The sequence below is a fragment of the Falco cherrug genome, chromosome 4, assembly GCF_023634085.1.
Source record: "Falco cherrug isolate bFalChe1 chromosome 4, bFalChe1.pri, whole genome shotgun sequence".
NCBI lineage: Eukaryota > Metazoa > Chordata > Aves > Falconiformes > Falconidae > Falco > Falco cherrug.
The window spans coordinates 37,966,640-37,984,738 of record NC_073700.1 but is presented as its reverse complement, the minus strand read 5'-3'; the positions used below and the strand labels follow the sequence as shown (position 1 = coordinate 37,984,738).

The window sequence follows — 18,099 nt, the reverse complement described above, 5'->3', positions numbered from 1 at the left end:
GAAGGCTGGATGGACAGACAGATGCTTGCTCTGGCTCTCTCCCCACCAAGGTGCTGGCAGGCTGGAGATCCTGGTGCAGACCCCTCTCGCCCCGGCAGCCAGCCCAGGCCCGGCTGCAGCCTCTGGGGTGCAGCAGGGACAGTTGATCCCCTCCAGCCCCCCGGGGTGCTGCGGGCACCCAGGGAAGGCTGCTGCACCCGGGTGCTGGGGGGGGTTCACCTACCCAGGCCACGGCTGGCAGCGGGACTTGCAGCTGGGGGATGCCCTTTTGCTGCCCCCCCATTTCCCATCACCCCTGTTCAGCACCCACCCAGCACCCTCAGTCCGGGGCCCAGCTTCACCACGGCTCCCCAAACTGGAGGGAACTGGTTAGCTGCCACATTGAAGCCCGCCCCCTCTGCCGTCCCCGGGCGCAGCCCCATGCGAGCAGTGGGAGCAGCTCGGCCGGCTGCCCCGCTGGGCCCTGGGGAGGCTGATGGAGCTGCCTGGATCCGGCCGCCTGGCTCCTGCCTCCATTATTTATAAGGCAGGTCGGGTTTCGCACTGGCGGCCGGGAGGGGGTTTGGGGGAGGAGACTGTGCACGCACACACGCACTCGCACTCACACTCACACTCACACCCTTATCCATCTCACCCTGCCCAGCAGGTGACAAATGCAGGAAAAGGTGCCGGAGGGGCAGGTGACTGCGGGGACATGCGGGTCAGTGGCCTCATCCAGGTGACACGTCTTTGCCCCATTGCCTGAGGAACTGGAGGTCCTTCTCCCAGTGATCCCTTGGCCCCCCAGCAATGCCCTGTCCCTACATGATGCCTTGTCTCCATGGGGGTGAGTGTCCCAGGGCAGGTGTCACCCAGCACCAGCCTGGGAGCAGTGTGTGATGGTCCATCTCTCAGGGGACACGCTCTGATCCCAGAGTGAGCCCAGTGCCAGCAGGACTGGCAGGCACAGGGAGGTAGTTGGGCTCCAAATGGTCCTGGTTGTCCCCTTGGTCCTGGCACAGCCCCATTGTCACTAACTCCTGCCAGCTCCAGGCCATGTGGAGGTGGTCCTCTGTCCTGGGAACATTTTCATGCCAAGAAGGGTCACAACTGCTGGAGGAGTCCCTGGGCAGGGGGAGTCTCTGTGCACATGTCCCCAGCTGAGGGGACACAGCTGGGATGGACCCCTCATGCCACCAGTCCCGGGGGGTACTCACACCCTGGGGTGCCTGGTGTGGGGTGCCCAGCTGCCCCAGCTCACCCTGCAGCCACGGGCAACCCTGGCTCATCAGCCTGTGCTGCGGCAGGCCAGGGTCCCTGAGCCTCCCTGGTCCACAGGGCCTGTGCCTCCCAAGTGCCAGGAGGGTGGTGGCTGGTGTCCCCATGCTCCGGCCAGGGCAGTGCTCCAGCCAGGGCAGAAAACAAAAACAAGAGCGAAGCAACACTGCTCCTCCACAACTCATCTTTATGCAAACTGCCAGCACCCCATTGGCCTCCACTGCCCTCCCATCCCCACTGCCATGGGGGTGCTGAAGGGTTGCACCCCCACACCCAGCATCTCCCCGTGGTGACGGGACCCTGGGTCGAGCATCACTGGTCCAGCCGGACCACGGGTGCCCAAGCTGGACCGCAGTGCGCCGGGTGCTGTCGCCGCGGCAACCGCCGTCGCCTAGCACCGGCTGTCTCCCGGTAACCCGTCGCCTAGCAATGGGGGATTTTTCACAGCTCGGGATGAAGAGTTGAAAGTTATTTTTAGCCCGGGCTGCGAATCAATAGGCAGCTCCATTCGCCGCCCCGCAGGATGCACGCGCGGGAGCCTTGCTGCGGCGGCGCAGGGAAGGGGCTACCGAGGGGAGCGGGGTGGCCTGGCCAGCCTGGGGTCATCACCCCGGCACAGCCCCCAGGGACCCCCAGGGCTCAGCTCCCTTTGTGCTGACCTCTGGCCTCTCTGAGCCATACCAATGGCCTGTGTAGGGCTCAGATCCCCCGGGCCACCCCTGCCAAGGATCTGACACCCCCCATGGCTCCCCCCACTCCAGGCCACATGGGGGGTGAGGGTGGGTGAGGGCAAGGCCCAGCTGTGGGGACTCTCAGGTTTCTGTGGGGCCGTGGGGATGATCACACTGCTGTGGGGGACCATTAGCTTGCTGTGGGGACCCTCATCTCACTGTGGGGACCCCCATCCAGCTGCTGGGAGGCTTATCCTGCCATGGGGGACCTCTTCCCATGAGTGTGGACCCCCACCATGCTATGGGGATCCTGACCATGCCATGGGGATCCCCACCTTGCCATGGGGACCTCCACTTTGCCACGGGGACCTCCACCTTGCATAGGGATCCTGACCTTGCCATGGGGACTCCCATCTTGACAAGCGGACCCCTCCTTGCCCTGGGAAATCCTGCCTTGCTGTGGGGACCCTTGTCCTGTGGCGTGCCATCCCCCCTGCCCTGAGCCTCCCTGAGCTCCCCCGGCCTCTCCAAGGGCTCGTGCCTGCCCTCAGGGGCACCGGCCTGGGGGTCTGGGGGCTTGGGGGCACTGGGAGGGGATGGAGCCCCTTGGGCACCTGGGTCCTGCGGGAAAGGGCTGTGGCTGTCCCAGCACACACAGCCCCGCAGCTGACCGGGGGGTGAGGTGAGGCTCCTTTGGGGTCTGGGCTGGGGGGGGAGCTCTGCAGGCAGCTGTGGGAAGAGACTGGGGACCCCTGGTACCCCAGCAGCCCTACGAGGTCCAAGCTCCCCTTTGGCCTCCCCAGGAGGGTTTCTGCCCCCAGGCACGGGGCCCAGCCTGCAGCATCCCTGCCCTTGGCCCCCCCACATCGCAGGGTGGAGGGTGCCCAGAGCCACCCCGCGGGGACCCTTTGCTGCCCCGGGGACCTGCCGGGGGCTGGGGGGGCCCTGCCCGGGGAACCTGGAGGACGCGGCAGGGAGAGAGGGGCAGCAAAAAGCCCAAAGGGGGCAGCCGGGGCCCCCCGCCGTGGAGCCCCGAGGTGCCCCGTGGGTGGCCCCGGCCCCCCGGCTGTGACAGGCAGCGGGGGCCCCAGCCGCAGCTCGGTCCCAGCTCCGGGGCCCGCTCGGGGCAGCCCCGGCCCGTCAGAGCGGCTCCGGAGGGGACCACGGCCGCGCCGGGGGGCTGCCAGGGCCCCTCCTACCGAGCGGGGTTGAGGGAGCTGGGGGCGCTCCGCCTGCAGCCCCCCCTTGCAGCCCGTCGGTGCGAAGGCCACCTGCCCCAGCGGCGGGGGGGGCGGCCGGCAGGGGCGGGGAGGGGGCGGCAGCGCTGCTCCGGGCGGGGGCTGGGGCAGCACCGTTCTGCGGTGGAGCCGGGGTGCAGGGGGTGCCCGGGGCTGCGGCAGCCCGGCCTGGGGCGGGAGATGTCCCTGGCCGGGGCAGGGCTGGGACCGGGTGGTCTTTGAAGGTGCCGTTCGGTGAGTCGATGCTCTGCTCCGCTGCGGGACTTGGCCCCCCCACTCCTCCGGGATCCCCCAGGCGAGCGGGGGGCCGGTTCCCACCCGCGGGGCGGCGGGCGGAGCAGCCGCCGTGCCCGTGGTCACCAGAGGGCACTGCGAGCCCGAGCATCCCGGCCCGGGGGGGCACCGGGCCCGAGCCGAGAGCCCGGAGCAGCCCGGGGCCCGCGGCTTCCCCTGCTCCCCGACTCGGGCAGCTCCCGGGGGGCTGCCGGTCCCCCCAGCCCCAGCGGGGCACCCTCACTGTGGCAGCCGGGACGAGGGCGGTCACGTCCAGGGGACGCAGCCCCGAGCTGCAGGGCACGGCGGGCAGCCCGCGGCCCCGGCATGGCTCCGGTGAAGCCCGGAGATGCTCTGAGCCACCGGCTGGAGGAGCGAACTGGGGGGTGCTGGGGGGCTTAGTCCGGTCCCAGGGCAGCCCCAGCTGCGGTGGCTGCTCCTCAGGGCTCCTGACGGCCGTGTCCCAGGGCAGGGGTGCCCCTGGCCCAGTGGATGGGGGCCATGGCCAGCCCTTCGGCTGGCCGGTGCCAGGTTTCTTCCATAACACCCGGTGAAGGTGTTTCAGGGTGCTGCCCACCCAGGCTGTGGCGGAGGACGGGGTGCAGACTGACGCCAGGGTGGTGGGGTGGTGGCAAGGCAGCCTCACTGCCTGTGGGGATGGTGACACTGGACTCTGGCCTGTGACCAGCCACATCCCACCTCCCCACACCCTGGGGTGTCCCAAGGGAAGGTCCCCCCAAGGTGCTGAGCACCCACCGGGCAGGGGATTGGTCTTCGTGGGGTGATGTCTTTGCCTGGGAACACCAGTAGCTGGTGGCATCGGTGTCACCCACCTCTGGTGCCACCCCACCTCTGATGCAACCTTGCCTCTGGGGACGTGGTGTCGGCTGTTTGTGGGCTCCCTGGGGGGTCCCATACCAAGCTCAGAGCTCAGCCTGCCCCGCTTCCCCATGGTGGCACAAGGTCTGGCCCCAGGACCGTGTACCCCCACACAGGGGGTCACTGTGACTGGCTTCATGCACATGGCCAGAGCCTCGAGCCCCAGCCACCCTCCTGCAAACCAGCCTCAGCCAGTGGGCACAAAGCCCCCACCCCTGCACCCCCACCCTGACACCTCCATCCTGACCTGCTCCCCCTTAACCCGCAGCCCCTCCGGCCCCTCATTTTCCACGGATTCCAGCATCTTGACTTCTTTCAGCATCATTTCATGGCTGGAGGGCTGCGAATCCCCCTCTCCTCTGCCTGTCCCCCCCGCCCCGGCCCCCTCCCCTTCCCCTTTCCCCTTTTTCTTTCCACCATCCAAATTTACAATCCCTCATTTCCATTCTGCTCCACCCTCTCTCCGGGGACTTTGTTCCTGGCCTGTATCATCCCATCCCAATTGTTCCGTGTTTATTTCAAACATTTTGGCGGGCTGTCACTGGATGGAAACTTAATTAATTGTGGGGTTTGTGGTGCTGGCACAATAGTGGCTGAAGGGGGGGGACACACGACATAAAATCCAGAGAGGCAGTGGAGGGGGGGGAGAATGAGGGTTCGGGTGTGCGTGACCCCCACGCCAGGCCTGCTTTCTGCTTCCCCTGGCTCCGCAGTGCCCCTGTGAGGAGCGGGGGGGCTGCTGGGGGGCTGTGGTTTATATGGGGGTTGTGTAACTTTTGGGGTACACAGTTCTGGAGGGGTGCTTAAACCGGTGAGGGGCTGTAGTCTGGGGTGTGCATGGCCTGGGATGTGCATAGCTTATGGTGTGCATGGACTGGGGGGTGCGTCACTTGGGGTGCCTGTAGCCTGGGATGCCGGTAGCCTAAGGTGTGTGTAACTTGGGGTATGCATGGCTTGGGGTGTGCACAACCTGGGGTGTGCACAACTTGGGGTGTGCATGGCTTGGAGTGTGCATAACTCGAGGTGTGCATGGCTTGGGGTGCCTGCGGTCCTTGGTGTGTATGGTGCCGGGTGTACATAGCTTGTGGTGTGCGTTACTTGGGGTGTGCGTACCCTGGGGTGCACACAAGTCGGGGTGTGCACAGCTCGGGGCGCACATAGGCCGGGGTGCACATACCCCGGGGTACCCGCCGCCGGGCTGCGCAGGGCCCTGCACCGCTGGGGATGCACCCAGCCGGGTCAGCCCAGGCCCCCCCCGCCGCTGCCAGCGCCCGGCCCGTGCCGCCCCATCCCGGGGAGCCCTGGTGGGGCGGGGGGGCAGAACGGCCACCGGGAGCCGCGGGGAGGGGAGCGGGGGGGAGCGAGCCGGGGATGCCCGGAGCGCGCGCTGCCGGTGTCCCCGGCGGGGGGGTGGGGGGTGAGGGGGGGGGGTGGGGGGTCCGGCTCCGCCCCGGCGCCGCCATTGGCGGAAAGTTCGGGGCGCGGCGCGGGGGTGGCGGCCCCGCTCCCTGCGGCCGGCCCCGGTGCGGGCAGCGCTGCGGGCAGGGCCGGGCCGGGCCGCCCCGGGGCCGCCGCGGGCGCGGCCATGTGGGCGCTGCGGGCGCTGTGCCTGGCCGGGCTGGGCGCCGCGCTCGGGGGGGGCTCGGCCGATCAGTGCAGCTGGAGGGGCAGGTAGGCACCGGCACGGCGGGGCACACGCGGGTCCCCGGCTCAGCATCCCCCGCGTCGCACTTCCCCGGGGAGCTCCCGCCGCCCGCGCACGGCTGGGGGGGCTGCCCGCTGCCCCCCCCCCCCTCCCCCCCCTCCCCCGCTCCGGGCAGGCGGCCGTCTCCTGCATCCGTGGGGCAGGGTCATGGGTGGGATGCTGAGATGTCCGCCTGCCTCAGTTTCCCCAGTGCTGGGGGCGGCTGCCCAACCCCCCGAGGGATGCTGATCCCTGAGGTCCCCGCTTGCGCGCCCCTTCCCTGAGGCCCCCCCTCCCCCCCCCCCCCCCCCCCCCGAAAGGCAGCTCTGCGGGCGGTGGGGCCCCTCGGCAGGGCCCGGAGCGCCGCTGGCCGCGGCGGGGAAAGCGCCGAGCTCCGGAACAAAGAGCCGGGGCCCGGCAGGAGGGGCTGCGGCACGGCCCACGCGGGGGGCCCGGGGGGCCACGGGGCCAGGCAGCCACGGGCAGCGTGGCCGGGACAAAGCACCCCCCCGGCTGCCCCCGCTGCCCCCGCCTGGCTTTCCCGCGTGTCGTCCGTCCGCCACCCCCCCCCCCCACCGCCCCGCAAACGCAGCGGGCAGGACGCGGCTCCGGGCACCGTTTACACGCAAGCCCGAGTTCCACGAGTGTGTGTGCGTGTCGGGGTGTCGTCCCCCCCCCAGCACCAACTGGGGATCCCCCGAAGTGGGAGCGTGCAAGGGAACAGGTGACCTCAAGGCCATGGGCACCCTGGTTGGGGTGCCGTGGGAGCCCACCCTGGGTGTGAGGGGGGCTGTGCTGCTGTGCCCTCGCCCACCAGCCCATCTGGGAAAGTGCTGGGAAACAGGAGCACCCCCTGAACGATGCACTTGCACCCCAAGTCCGAGGCGTCGAGGGTTTGGTGCTATTCCTCCCCGTGTTCATCCTGCATGGCTCCGTGGAGGTGCTGCTCGGGAGTGCCGGGTGGCTGCTGTGCTGGGGGGAACATGGGCTGGGGGGGTCCCCGTCACCCGGGGGTCCCGGCTGATGGGCGCTGCTGTGCCTCGCAGCGGGCTGTCGCAGGAGGCTGGCAGCGTGGAGCAGCTCTCCCTGCACTGCGCCGAGGGCTCGCTGGAATGGCTGTACCCCACAGGGGCCCTTCGCCTCCGCCTGGCCCCTCGCCTGCCCCCCACCAGCGCCGCCATCAAGGGCAGGAGCCCCCAGCATGTCACCGCCTGCGTCAAACCTGCTGGCACCTTCCGAGGGGCTCAGCTCTACCTGGAGAGGGAGGGGGTGCTGGAGCTGCTGCTGCCAGAGGCCCCCCGGCCCCGCGTCCGCTGCTTCAGCTGGCTGCCCCAGGAGAAGGTGGCTCTCTTCCTGCAGGCCACCCCGCACCTCGACATCAGCCGCCGCATTGCCGCCTTCCGCTACGAGCTACGGGGGGACTGGCTGGCCCGCCCGGCACTGCCTGCTGCCAGCCTCACCGGAGAAGGTGAGTGCCGAGCGTCCCAGGTCAGCTTGCCTCAGTTTCCCCGGGGCTGCCACCATCTACCTTGCCAGGCTGTCCCCAGTGTGCATGGAGGTGAGGGGATGGAGGGGCTGGACCCGGGGGGTCCCCCACCAAGGCCAGGCACCGGGAGCCACCATGGTGACGGGTGTGCTTGGCCATTACAGGAGCGTGCCGGCCGTGCAATGACACCGAGATCTTGATGGCCATTTGCACTAGTGACTTTGGTGAGTGCAGTCCCTCCGGGTGCTGGGGGAGTTCCTGGAACTACCAGGGGAGGGAAGGAAACTCAAAGGGGGGGGGCAACAGCCCCGCAGGCAGTCCTGGCCTCCCCTTCCTAGTCTTGGGGTGAGACCACCAGTGTCACACAGAGGCTGCTGCAGGATGGGAATGGGGATGGGGATGGGAACAGGAATGGGGATGGGAACAGGAACAGGTTTGGGGATGAGGATGGGAGTGGAGATCATGGGGGTGGGGATGGGAACAGGGATGGGAAGAAGGATGGGGATGGGGATGGGGACAGGGACAGACTGACACCTCTCCCTGCCTTCCTCCCACAGTAATCCGTGGCAGCATCTGGAGCGTCTCCAACGATGTGGAGCTGCAGGAATCCATCATTGGGGTGAGCGCCTCCCGCATCCACCGCCAAAAGTTCCCCCTCTTCCAGGCAGGGGGGAGGCCAGGACGGCCGGCGGGCAGCATCCGCACCCCACTGCGCTGCGGGGTCAAGCCCGGCCCTGGCACCTTCCTCTTCACGGGGTGGCTGCATTTCGGCGAAGCCTGGCTGAGCTGTGCGCCCCGCTATAGGGACTTCCAGCGCATCTATGAGGGGGCGCAGCGCACGCGCCAGAACCCCTGTGAGTTCCCTGTGGACTGAGTGGCTTGGGGAGGGCAGCCCAGCCCCGCGGGTGCTGGGGGGCTGGGGTCCCGCGGGCAGTGAGAGCATCCCTGGGGGGACGCAGGGGCGGCGTGCTGGCAGGGATGGTGCCCAGAGAGAGTGTGGCACTGCGATCCTCGCTGTGTAGCCAGGCTCCGGCAGCACCCGCCACCGGGCTGGTGGGGTCCCAGGAAAATCCTGCCAGAAGGGAAGGGATTTTCCCAGGGCGCACTTGCCCATGGCCCCCAGGGACATGCCCAGGTGAGGGGTGCAGTGGCATGGGGCAGTGGGTTGGGGGCTCCCAGGGGACCGGGGTGCTGCACGCTCGGGGTGTGCATGCTCAGGGGATGCTGTGGGGTACGGTGGGACCAGCATGATGGGGGCAGCCACCCCCACCCACCGAGAGGGCTCGGCAGCAGGTGGCCGTGGCAGTAGGTGGCTGTAGTGGCAGGGCCAGGGGCACAGTGGGCATGGTGGGGTGTGGAAGGGCCAGGAGGTGGATTTGCAAAGTCAGGGGTGTAAGGGGGTGTGGGGCAGCAGCGAGCCTTGCGCTGGCCCTGCCTGCAACGCGGGGCACAGGCAGGAGCCACAGGGCGGATGCCAAGGAAGAGGAGTGAGGCCGAAGGGAGCGAGGGGATGGCAAGGTGAGAGGAAGACTGGTGCAGGGAGCAGAGGTGTCCCTGGTACAGCCAGAGCAGGACCAAAGCACCGATGCAGGAAGATGCCACTGGAGCAGGGAGAGGTCGGGCTGTGCCACCCGCCACCGCTAGCCTGAGGCTGTGGCCTCGGGGCAGCTGCCATGTCCGGCTGTGCTGGGTGGCTGGCGATGGGGCACGCCGCGCCAGCCAGGGAGAATTTTTGACCGTGGGGGTGGGGGGCATTGTATGTGCACTAAAGTTATAACAATACCAAATTTGTGACTTTTTTTATAAACTGAGCTGTATTTGTAGCATGTGTGTGGGCATCTCCTTTCTTTAAAAAGCTGAGCAGGATGTTTACCAGCAGGTGCTGCAGGCAAGTGCCGGTGCCGGTGTGTGCCATGGTGCAAAACCCTGAACCCTGCCTCCCTCTGTGCCAGCTCCAACTACTGACCCTGCCTCCTGCGGGACTGGGAACAGCCCTGCAATTTATTTTTATATATATAAAGAAATGCGTTGCTATTTCTCGGTGCTGCATCCCTGGTGTCCCTCGGGGTGGGTCACCTTGGGGTTCCTCTCCCTGGGTATCACCAAGTGAACGAGGCCCCGGGTGGTGGCCCCGTGCCGGGTGGGTGACCCTGCTGGTGGAGCTGCTGTCAGGACCGATTCTCGTCAGAGCCACCGGCCACAAGGCCTCATTGTGCCGGGCTGTGAGGCACCGGTTTCCCAGCCCTGCCCGCTGCTGCCCCACCGCTGCCCCCCTCCACGGGGGCTCCAGCCTCTGGCTCCAGCTCCTCCAGGCTGCACAGGCATCCCCGGATGGTGGTGAGGGGCATGGGGCCCCCAGCTGGGCATGGGACATGGGATCCCCAGCCAGGGACCCTTCCTCCCCATCAGTGGTGCCCACAGGGGCTCAGTGCTGCAAAAGCTCAGCCCCTGAGTGCCTCCCCAGCCCCCCCTGAGCCCCCAAACCACCCAAGCCGGGGTCACGGTACACATCAGCTTGTGCTTTAATATTTTTTCGGTATTCTCACAATAACGCCTTTTCAAATACCTCCAGCCAGGCTGAACCGCCAGGTATTTGGCACCCTGCTGACCATAATGTGCTTTTCCTTGCCAAGAAACCATTTCCAAAGAGTGCTGTTGGCTTTGTAGTTTAATGAAATATATCTCTCTGTGTGTGTATGTATGTGTGTGTGTGTATAAAATGATCTGGTTGTGGTAAGACCCTGCCTGTGAGCTCACAGCTGCGAGCCTTCCCGGTGGGTTTGATACACAACACATGCTTCCCCTTGAGAAGAGTTTGATGCTTATTTTATGCTTTACTGCCAAAGGGCTGGTGCTCATTTTGGGGCCAGGCTGGGCCCAAGGGCAGGATCTGGCCCTGGGGGAGACTGATGCTCCACGCCAGGCTCTCCAGGATGCCAGCATCCCCCTGGATTTGGCGACAGGCAGGAGCTAAGCAAGGCAGGGGGAAGGGGGAAGGAGTGGGAAACCCAGTGGAGGAGGAAAAATGAGGCTGAAAAAGCAATAAATGAGGTGCAAAGGGAATTGTGCTGCCCACGGCATCCTCTGTATGCACTGGGGGTAAACCACGGCTGCTCTGGCCCCACCGCAATCTAGCGCATTCCTCTTGGCTAAATTACAGCATTTAATGCGCCAAGCATCCGGCAGCTTTCTGTCCAGCAGCAGAATCTTGTTTTTCTTGAAATCTGTTTATTTGGCCAAACCAACTCACTCTGCTGTGGCGGAAAGGGTGGTTATTCTGCTCATTCTCTGCTACAGAGTTTTTTGTGCTGTTTTCGGTGCCCTCTGCCCTGTGTCAGGTTGGGTCGGCCGCCCTCGCTTCCCGAGGCTGCTGGCTCCTGTGGTGGCTGGGCCCCAGCCAGGGCACAAATGCTTCCTACAGCACCATCCCACAGGGGGACCAGGCAGCCGGTGCCTCAGTTTCCCGACTGTAGGATGGGGACAACAGCATTTCCTCACTGCTTGTAGCTGCCATGGATGGGGCAGCATCCTGTGGCCCCATCGTCCCCATCTCCCTGGGGCTGGTCATCTGAGCAATTCCCCAAAAGCAGAGTCCGACCCCAGCCAAGCCAAATTCCTGCCTGGCCTCTTGGCATGGAGCACAGCCACGGAGAGTAAAAACACGAGACAAACTTCATCCCAATTGATATTTTCTCCTCAGGATGGAAAATGTGGGAGGCAGTGCAGTGGCGGGCAGGGGGAGCAGGCTGGGGACCACAGTGTGCCGAGGGCTGCTTTGGGCAGACCCGATGGGAGCTGGGCATCTCTGGAGGGGCAGCTGGAGCCCAGCCAGGCTTGGAGAGAAGGCTGGTGATGGTGAGGGGCTGCAGCAGCACCCTGTGAGCCCCGAGAAAGGTCCCTCTGCGGGCATCGCGATGCCCACCTGGCATGGCTGCCTGCAGCATCCCGAGGGACCGCCCAGCCAGACCTGCTCCAAAAGCCCCCCACTCATCCACCCACCCCCTTTGAGGGTGGGGTTGGGGATGCCATGGGGAGCAGCTCCCCAAAAACAGCTCCCTCGGTGGAAATGTGCCCAGGGCTCCTCATCCCATGGGATCAGTCCCATCATGGCCCCAGGCATCTGGCTGGGGGAGGACACACATCCCAGCCCAAGGACCCTCCAAGGACCGTGGAGCCCTTTGGTCACGCTCCCGATGGGTGTCCACAGTGGGAGAGCAAACCGGCGAGCAGCGGTGCTGGCAGGGTGTCCCTGGTCCCTGTCTCCATCGCACAAAGGGACCCGCCATTTCCCGCCATTCCCCCCCAGCCCTTCTCCCCCCTCTCCTGCCCCCTTCGCCCTCCTCCTTCCCAGCCGCCGGATAAAAGCCCGAATGTGTGAATCGCGGGGCACAAAAGCAAGGCACAAAGGCTGCCGGCCCCGCTCAGCCCTCCTTGCAGCCCCCCGCCCCGAGCGGGGACCTGCGAGCTTTGCGTCTGCCCTGGCGATGTCTGGGCAGCCTGCCTGCCCTGCCTGCCCTACCTGCATTGCCTGCCCCACCTGCCTCGCCTGCTCTGCCCGCAGGACCCTAGAGCCCAGGAGGTGGTATGGGGCAGGGGGATGCCCCTGGGACCAGGGGTCCTCGGTAGTGTCAGGAAGATGCCCCTGGGGTTCGGAGATGCCCCGTAGAGTCAGGATGATGTCCCTGGGACTAGAGGATGCCACATAAGCTCAGGATGAAGCCCCTGCGGTTTGGAGATGCCCCATAGGGTCAGGATGATGCCTCTGGGACCAGGGGGTATCCCATAAGCTCAGAATGGCGCCCTTGGCGTTTAGGCTTGTCCCATGGTGTCAGGATGATGCCCTGGGGCCAGGGGACAAGCAGCAGCAGGTAGGATGGGACAGTTTGGGCATCCGCATTGGGCAGCAGAGAAGGGACCAGAGGGCACAGCCCAAGCCCTGGGCAGGACGCAGTGAGCTCTATGCCACAGCCCTCGGCAAGAGGAAAAGCAAGAGCCTGGTGACCCCAAGGACACCAACACCCCCCAACCCTGCCACCCCTTGGGGAGCTATGCCTCAAAGCCTGCCATGAGGGTCTGCTTCCAGCCCCCTGCTTTAGCCAGGCCAAAGCCAAGCCAGCATCATCCCTGTGCCGGGGAGGGATGCTCGGTGCTGGAGCAGGACCCTGGCCTGCAGCGGGGCCCCTGCAGCCCCTCACCCCAGCTCTCCCTGGTCAAACGCGCCTGCGCCCGGCAGGCCAGGCTGCCGACAGCTGGCGGGAAGGAGCTTTCCCAGCGCATAGCGACAAATTCCTGGCGGTCAGGGCTGCTTTGCAGCCGCCACGGTCCCGGCGGGGGGAAGCTGCCCTGGAAAGAGACGGATTACAAGCTCTTTGGCTCTGGCAGCGCATCCCAACTGGTCCCCTCGCATGGCCACCTGCTCGGCCCGGCACCCAGAGATGCTGCCTGACACCCCAGGGCTGGGGCAGAAGGGGATGCTGTCACCCCCCTCCTCGCTAGCCCTGGCCAAGTCCTGGGGGCCCAGCAAGGAGGGCTCAGCCCTGCCTGGGAATTGCTTCGTTAATTAATTTGCTCTGCAAGCATTACGGGGGCCCTTGGGCTGCCCCAGGGACCAGCTCATCCCCATGGAACATCCTCCTGCTCTGCAGCAGCGGCCCCCTGGCCCCCCTCTTCCTCCAGCTCCTATTTCTCCTGATTTTCTGCTCCCTCTCAGCCTTAACTGGCTCCACCTGCCAGTGAGCACCAGAAAATCGGAGCAATCCCCGTGGCCCCCGATTTGGTTGCAGCCGCACTGGACCCTTTACGGCAGGGTGGGGAGGGGAACAGCCCTGGACAGTATTTCTGGGCTGTACGAAGGGTGTAGGGGTGGCTTTTCCTCCCCGGTGGAGCCCCTTGGCTGCTCCAGGGCGTGAGTTAATGGGGTCTGGTTGTCGTTAAGCGCCCCAAGCTGCACGCCTTGGTTTGAGGGTAGAGCACGCGTGTGCATGCATGTGGGTGTGTGTGCATCCTTATTCCAAGGGCAGAATGTTTGATTCCCACAAATAAGGGTGAGCTTGGAGCAGGAACACGTGCTGGCCTTTGGCAGCAACTCCTGTGGTTGCTGCCTGCTTTGGCTCGTCAGCAAAGAGGGTCTCCAGGCAGGCCAGTGCCAGCAGCTGCCGGCCGTGCCATCCCCAGGGCCAGGGAGGTGGGACTCCTGCTCCCCTGTGCCTCAAAGCCGTTCCCATTCTGGTGCTGCCCATAGGGTTTATCTCCTCTGTCCGCAATCACGCGTGGGCAGTTGATCACGTCCCCTGGGATGCCAGCGCATGCCACCAGGCTGGTCACCCTGTGGCAAGGGCACAGGGCACCACTGGCCATTGCACGGACCCCCAGGGCCACCCCCCAAGCTCTCAGGGGACACCCCAATACGGTGCTGGAGGGGGAGGCCTGCAAATACTGACCCAAAGGCCAAGGGGGCAGCAGGGGAGGAAGGCTGCAGCTGTGGAATCCCAGGCGAGATGATGATGTGGCAGCAAGTGCCAGGGCGGGCAGGGAAGCTGCCTGCCCTTTGTGTGCTCCCCTAATTGAGCTGGTTTTGTTCCCGGGTTTGGTTTGTTTTGTGGGGGTTTTTATTAATTGCGGGTGGGCAGGGGCTGCCCTGGCTGCCCGCCCCCCCCCCTCCCCGGCCCCCTGCTTCCCACAGCCTGGAATTTTCCCACAGTTGCTGCTCCCTCGCAGCAGGAAACCCACTGCCTGGGGCACGCACAGCCGCCAACAACTGCGCACAGCCACGCACAACCACACATGCGTGTGAACAACTCTGCACAGCCTTGCGCAGCCCTAACTGCCGTGCACAGCTGTGCACAACTGCACACAGCCGTGCTCAACCATGCACAGCCACACACAACTGTGCACAGCTGCACAAAACTGCATGGCTGTGCACAACCACGGACAGCAACATACAGCCATGCACAGCCATGCACAGCCATGCACAACCATGCACTGTCACACCGAACCATGCACAGGTGTGCACAGCTGTTCACAACTGCACACAACTGTGCATAGCTATGCATAACCATAAACAATTTTGTACAACCACACACAACCATGCAGAACTGCACGCTGCCCTGCACAGCTGTGTACAACTGCACACAACCATGCTCATCTGTGCACAATCATGCACAACTGTTCACAGCTGTGTACAGCTGCACAGAACTGCACAGTTGCATAGAGCCATACAACCACGCACAACCATGCATAACTGCATGGGACCATGCACAGCAATGCACAACTGCATGCAGTTTCACGGGACCATACACAACCATGCACAATGGCACAGGACCATGCACAGCCATGCACATTGGTGCAGGACCGTGCACAACCGTGCATGGCCACACACAGCCATGCACGATGGCACAGGACCTTGCACAGTCATGCACAGCCATGCACAACAGCACAGGACCTTGCACAGCCATGCATGATGGCACAGGACCCTGCTCAGGTGTGCACAGCTGTGCACAACTGCACGGGACCGTGTACAGCCATGCATAGCCACACACAGCCGTGCCCAGTGGCACAGGACAGCACACAGCCACGCACGACCATGTGCACCCACACAGAACCGTGCAGAGCGGCACAGGACCGTGCGCACCCACGCAGAACCACACGGAGGGCACAGAACCGCGCAGAGCGGCGCGCAGCGGCCCGTGCTCGCGCAGCAGCAGCCGGTGCCGGTGCCGGTGCCGGAGCCGGTGCCAGTGCCCCGCAGCCCGCGGCGCGGGCGGGGCAGCCGCAGATCCTGGGCCCGGCAGCACCGGAGCTACCCCCGGCGGCGGCGGAAGGCGGAGCCGCCCCTTCCGGCAGCCATGGAGCCGGGGGAGCCGGGAGAGCCTGGGGAGCCGGGGGAGCCGGCGCGGCGGCTGCGCGACGGGGATGCGCTGGGCGGGCGGGGGCTGCTGGAGCTGGCGGTGGCTAGCGGAGTGGCCGCCTGGGCCACCTGGGCCGCCTTGCTGATGCCCGGCTTCCGCCGGGTCCCCCTGCGGCTCCAGGTACCGCCGCTGTCCCCCGCCCCTCCCCGGCCCGGCGCCCCCCGCCCCCCTGACCGGCCCGCTCCCCCCAGGTGCCCTACCAGCCCTCTGGCCCCCAGCAAGTGGCGAATGCCCTGGCCCTGCTGCGGGGCCGCTCGGGGAAGACGGTGGATCTGGGATCGGGAGACGGACGGCTTGTAAGGGCGGGCAGGGGGGTGCTGGGGGCTGCCCCGGGATGGGCGAAGGGCAGGGAGGGGGGGCTGGACTCACCAGGGGGTGGGTGGGAGCCCCCCAGGCAGCTGCTGCCCCGCTCCTGGCTGTGGTTTCTGATGGCCCTCCTGGTATGGTCCTGGACCATCCTAGCTGGCCCTAGACAGCCCTTGGTGGCCATAGATGATCCTAGCTGGCCCTAGACAACCCTAGGTGGCCCTAGGCAGTCCTAGATAGCCCTAGCTGGCCCTAGACGGTCTCCAATGGCATCGCACACAGCGAGCAGGGTGGGAATGACTGCTCTAGGATGAAAGAGCCTTTGCATCTGGAAGGTGCTGAGGTCTGAGGTCACCCTGCCTGTGAGCCAGCGGCAGGGAGCAAGTGGAGCTGGGCAACAGCCCCTTGCCCCCCAAATTGTCCCCCAAACTCGACACAGAGGTTCATTTTAGTTGCAACTCTCTCTCTCTCTCTTCCCCCCCCCCCAGGTGGTAGAGGCTTATAAGCAAGGTCTCAGACCAGCCGTTGGCTATGAGCTCAATCCCTGGCTGCTGTGTCTCTCCAACTACCGGGCCTGGAAGGCTGGGTACCACGGGAAGGTTTCCTTCCTGAAGGAAGATCTGTGGAAGGTAACAGTGTCCCAAGGGTCTCGCTGTGCTCAGCACTAGCTGTAGCTGGAGCAGGGCCAGGGCTTGGTCTGCAGCTTCAGACAGGCTTTGCTGATGGGTCCTTGCTCCTTCCCAAACCCACACTGCTTCCAGGAGGTGGAAAAAACATCCTCCTTTCCAGGGGAACACCAGCCTGGGCACCTGTGGCTGGCTGCTGGATTTGCAGGCAGCAGCACTCCTTCTTGGAGCAGATTCAAAAAGAGGGTTTAGGTGCTGCTGACACATGGTGGCCTTCAGAGCTGTGCTGCTAAGGCTGGCGTTGGGTACTTGCAGCCTGATTGGAGAAAACCCAGCAGGGAATGTGGTTCTGGGATGGTGCTGGAGGCAGCTGTTTTTGCAAGAAGCACTGTTTTCACACCCAGCTCCCAGTCACACCAACACATCCCTATCCCACACGTTATGGGGCATCTTTTGCTTTCTCCAAGGTTCAGAAGATCACCCTCAAGGCATTCTGCCACTTGGAACAGTTCCCCCCAGATTCCACCTCTTCCTGTTGCTTCTTTCATTCCCCTTTTCCTTCTCTTTTAAGGTGAATCTTTCTGATTGCTACAATGTGATCGTGTTCCTGGCCCCCAGTGTGGTAAGTCAGTCCCTTGCACCCCACCTGTTCAGAGTGAGCTTGAAGGAGGGTTTTCTTGGAAAAGAGAGATAATCTGGGACAGCGGCAAAGACTGAAAAATAAAGCAAAGTAGGCATTGCTGTGAGTGAGCAGATTGGTGCTCCGCACCACTCGAATTTATAGAATCATAGAATTGTTTAGGTTGGAAAAGACCTTTAAAATCATTGAGTCCAACCGTTAACCCAGCACTGCCAAGCCCACCACTAATCTGTGTCCTTAAATGCCACATCTACATGTCTTTTAAATACCTCCAGGAATGGTGACTCCACCACCTCCCTGGGAAGCCTGTTCCAGTGCTTGATATCCCTTTCGGTGAAGAAATTTTTTCCTAATACCAAATCTAAGCCTCCCTTGGTGCATCCTGAGGCTGTTTCCTCTCATCCTATCGCTCGTTACTTGGTCCTAGTCCCAACCATACACAGGGCTAGTACCAGCCCTACATTTCGGAAGCATCTGTGGTTGATGCTGCCTGCTTGGGACCCACCAGCTGTGCCGAGAAGCTGCCCTGTGGTCCTTGGTGGCACTGCCACTATGTGACTGTTCCCTAAGGCCACTTGGCCCTTGGCTATCTTTCTCTCTCCAGAAACCTCCTCTAGCCACCAAGCTCCTTGCAGAACTCCCTGATGAAGCCCGAGTGGTGGCTGGACGCTTCCCCTTCCCCTCCTGGACCCCTACCAACACCCTTGGGCAGGGGCTGGAGCAAGTCTGGGCCTATGACATGAAGGAGGTGCGGCGAGCAGCACAGAGGGGAAGCCCAGTCTAATAGCAGCCTCATTAAGCCTGGCGTGAAGGGTCAGCAGCGGCAGGGGTCAGAGCCTCCCCAGCCCTTGGGCTCAGCTCAGGACAGCAGCAAGAGGGCTGCTTGGCCAGGCTTTTTCACAGGAACTTGCAGGATGGCAGTCCCTCGGTTTTCCGAGGAGTGGGCAGTTTGGGGGAAGCAAGGGAGGTGGAAGTCAGACCTAGAAATCCTGGAATTATTGCAGGATTTAAGGGCTAAAGCTCCAGTGCCTCTTTCTGTACATTTGCTACTTTATTTCTAGCTCATTTTTCAAAATAAACATTTTGTCGGTTCTTCCCTTGAGACGTTTGCTTTGCCTTTGAGCTGCAAGGG

General features: G+C 64.4%; 2 protein-coding genes across 2 annotated transcripts; both read left to right on the top strand.

Annotated features, from left to right (window-relative positions):
• The first annotated feature begins 5,812 nt into the window (after positions 1-5,812).
• METRN (meteorin, glial cell differentiation regulator) lies at positions 5,813-9,336 on the top strand. The gene is made up of 4 exons (XM_055709652.1): positions 5,813-5,989; positions 7,049-7,470; positions 7,653-7,712; positions 8,046-9,336. Exons 1-4 carry the CDS (start codon positions 5,904-5,906, stop codon positions 8,360-8,362), a joined length of 885 nt encoding a protein of 294 aa, XP_055565627.1. The 5' UTR covers positions 5,813-5,903; the 3' UTR covers positions 8,363-9,336.
• Positions 9,337-15,317: 5,981 nt separating this feature from the next.
• On the top strand, positions 15,318-18,069 carry ANTKMT (adenine nucleotide translocase lysine methyltransferase). The gene is made up of 4 exons (XM_055709659.1): positions 15,318-15,515; positions 16,190-16,330; positions 16,899-16,949; positions 17,572-18,069. Exons 1-4 carry the CDS (start codon positions 15,333-15,335, stop codon positions 17,749-17,751), a joined length of 555 nt encoding a protein of 184 aa, XP_055565634.1. The 5' UTR covers positions 15,318-15,332; the 3' UTR covers positions 17,752-18,069.
• Positions 18,070-18,099: the final 30 nt, after the last annotated feature.

What these genes read in the sequence shown, in the direction of transcription:
- METRN (XM_055709652.1), top strand. Translation starts at nt 5,904, where the DNA reads ATGTGGGCGCTGCGGGCGCTGTGCCTGGCCGGGCTGGGCGCCGCGCTC. An exon ending in CAGTGCAGCTGGAGGGGCAG is followed by an intron (nt 5,990 to 7,048) that starts GTAGGCACCGGC and finishes TGTGCCTCGCAG; the next exon opens with CGGGCTGTCGCAGGAGGCTG. An exon ending in CATTTGCACTAGTGACTTTG is followed by an intron (nt 7,713 to 8,045) that starts GTGAGTGCAGTC and finishes TTCCTCCCACAG; the next exon opens with TAATCCGTGGCAGCATCTGG.
- ANTKMT (XM_055709659.1), top strand. Translation starts at nt 15,333, where the DNA reads ATGGAGCCGGGGGAGCCGGGAGAGCCTGGGGAGCCGGGGGAGCCGGCG. An exon ending in GGGTCCCCCTGCGGCTCCAG is followed by an intron (nt 15,516 to 16,189) that starts GTACCGCCGCTG and finishes CCCCCCCCCCAG; the next exon opens with GTGGTAGAGGCTTATAAGCA. An exon ending in TGTTCCTGGCCCCCAGTGTG is followed by an intron (nt 16,950 to 17,571) that starts GTAAGTCAGTCC and finishes TTCTCTCTCCAG; the next exon opens with AAACCTCCTCTAGCCACCAA.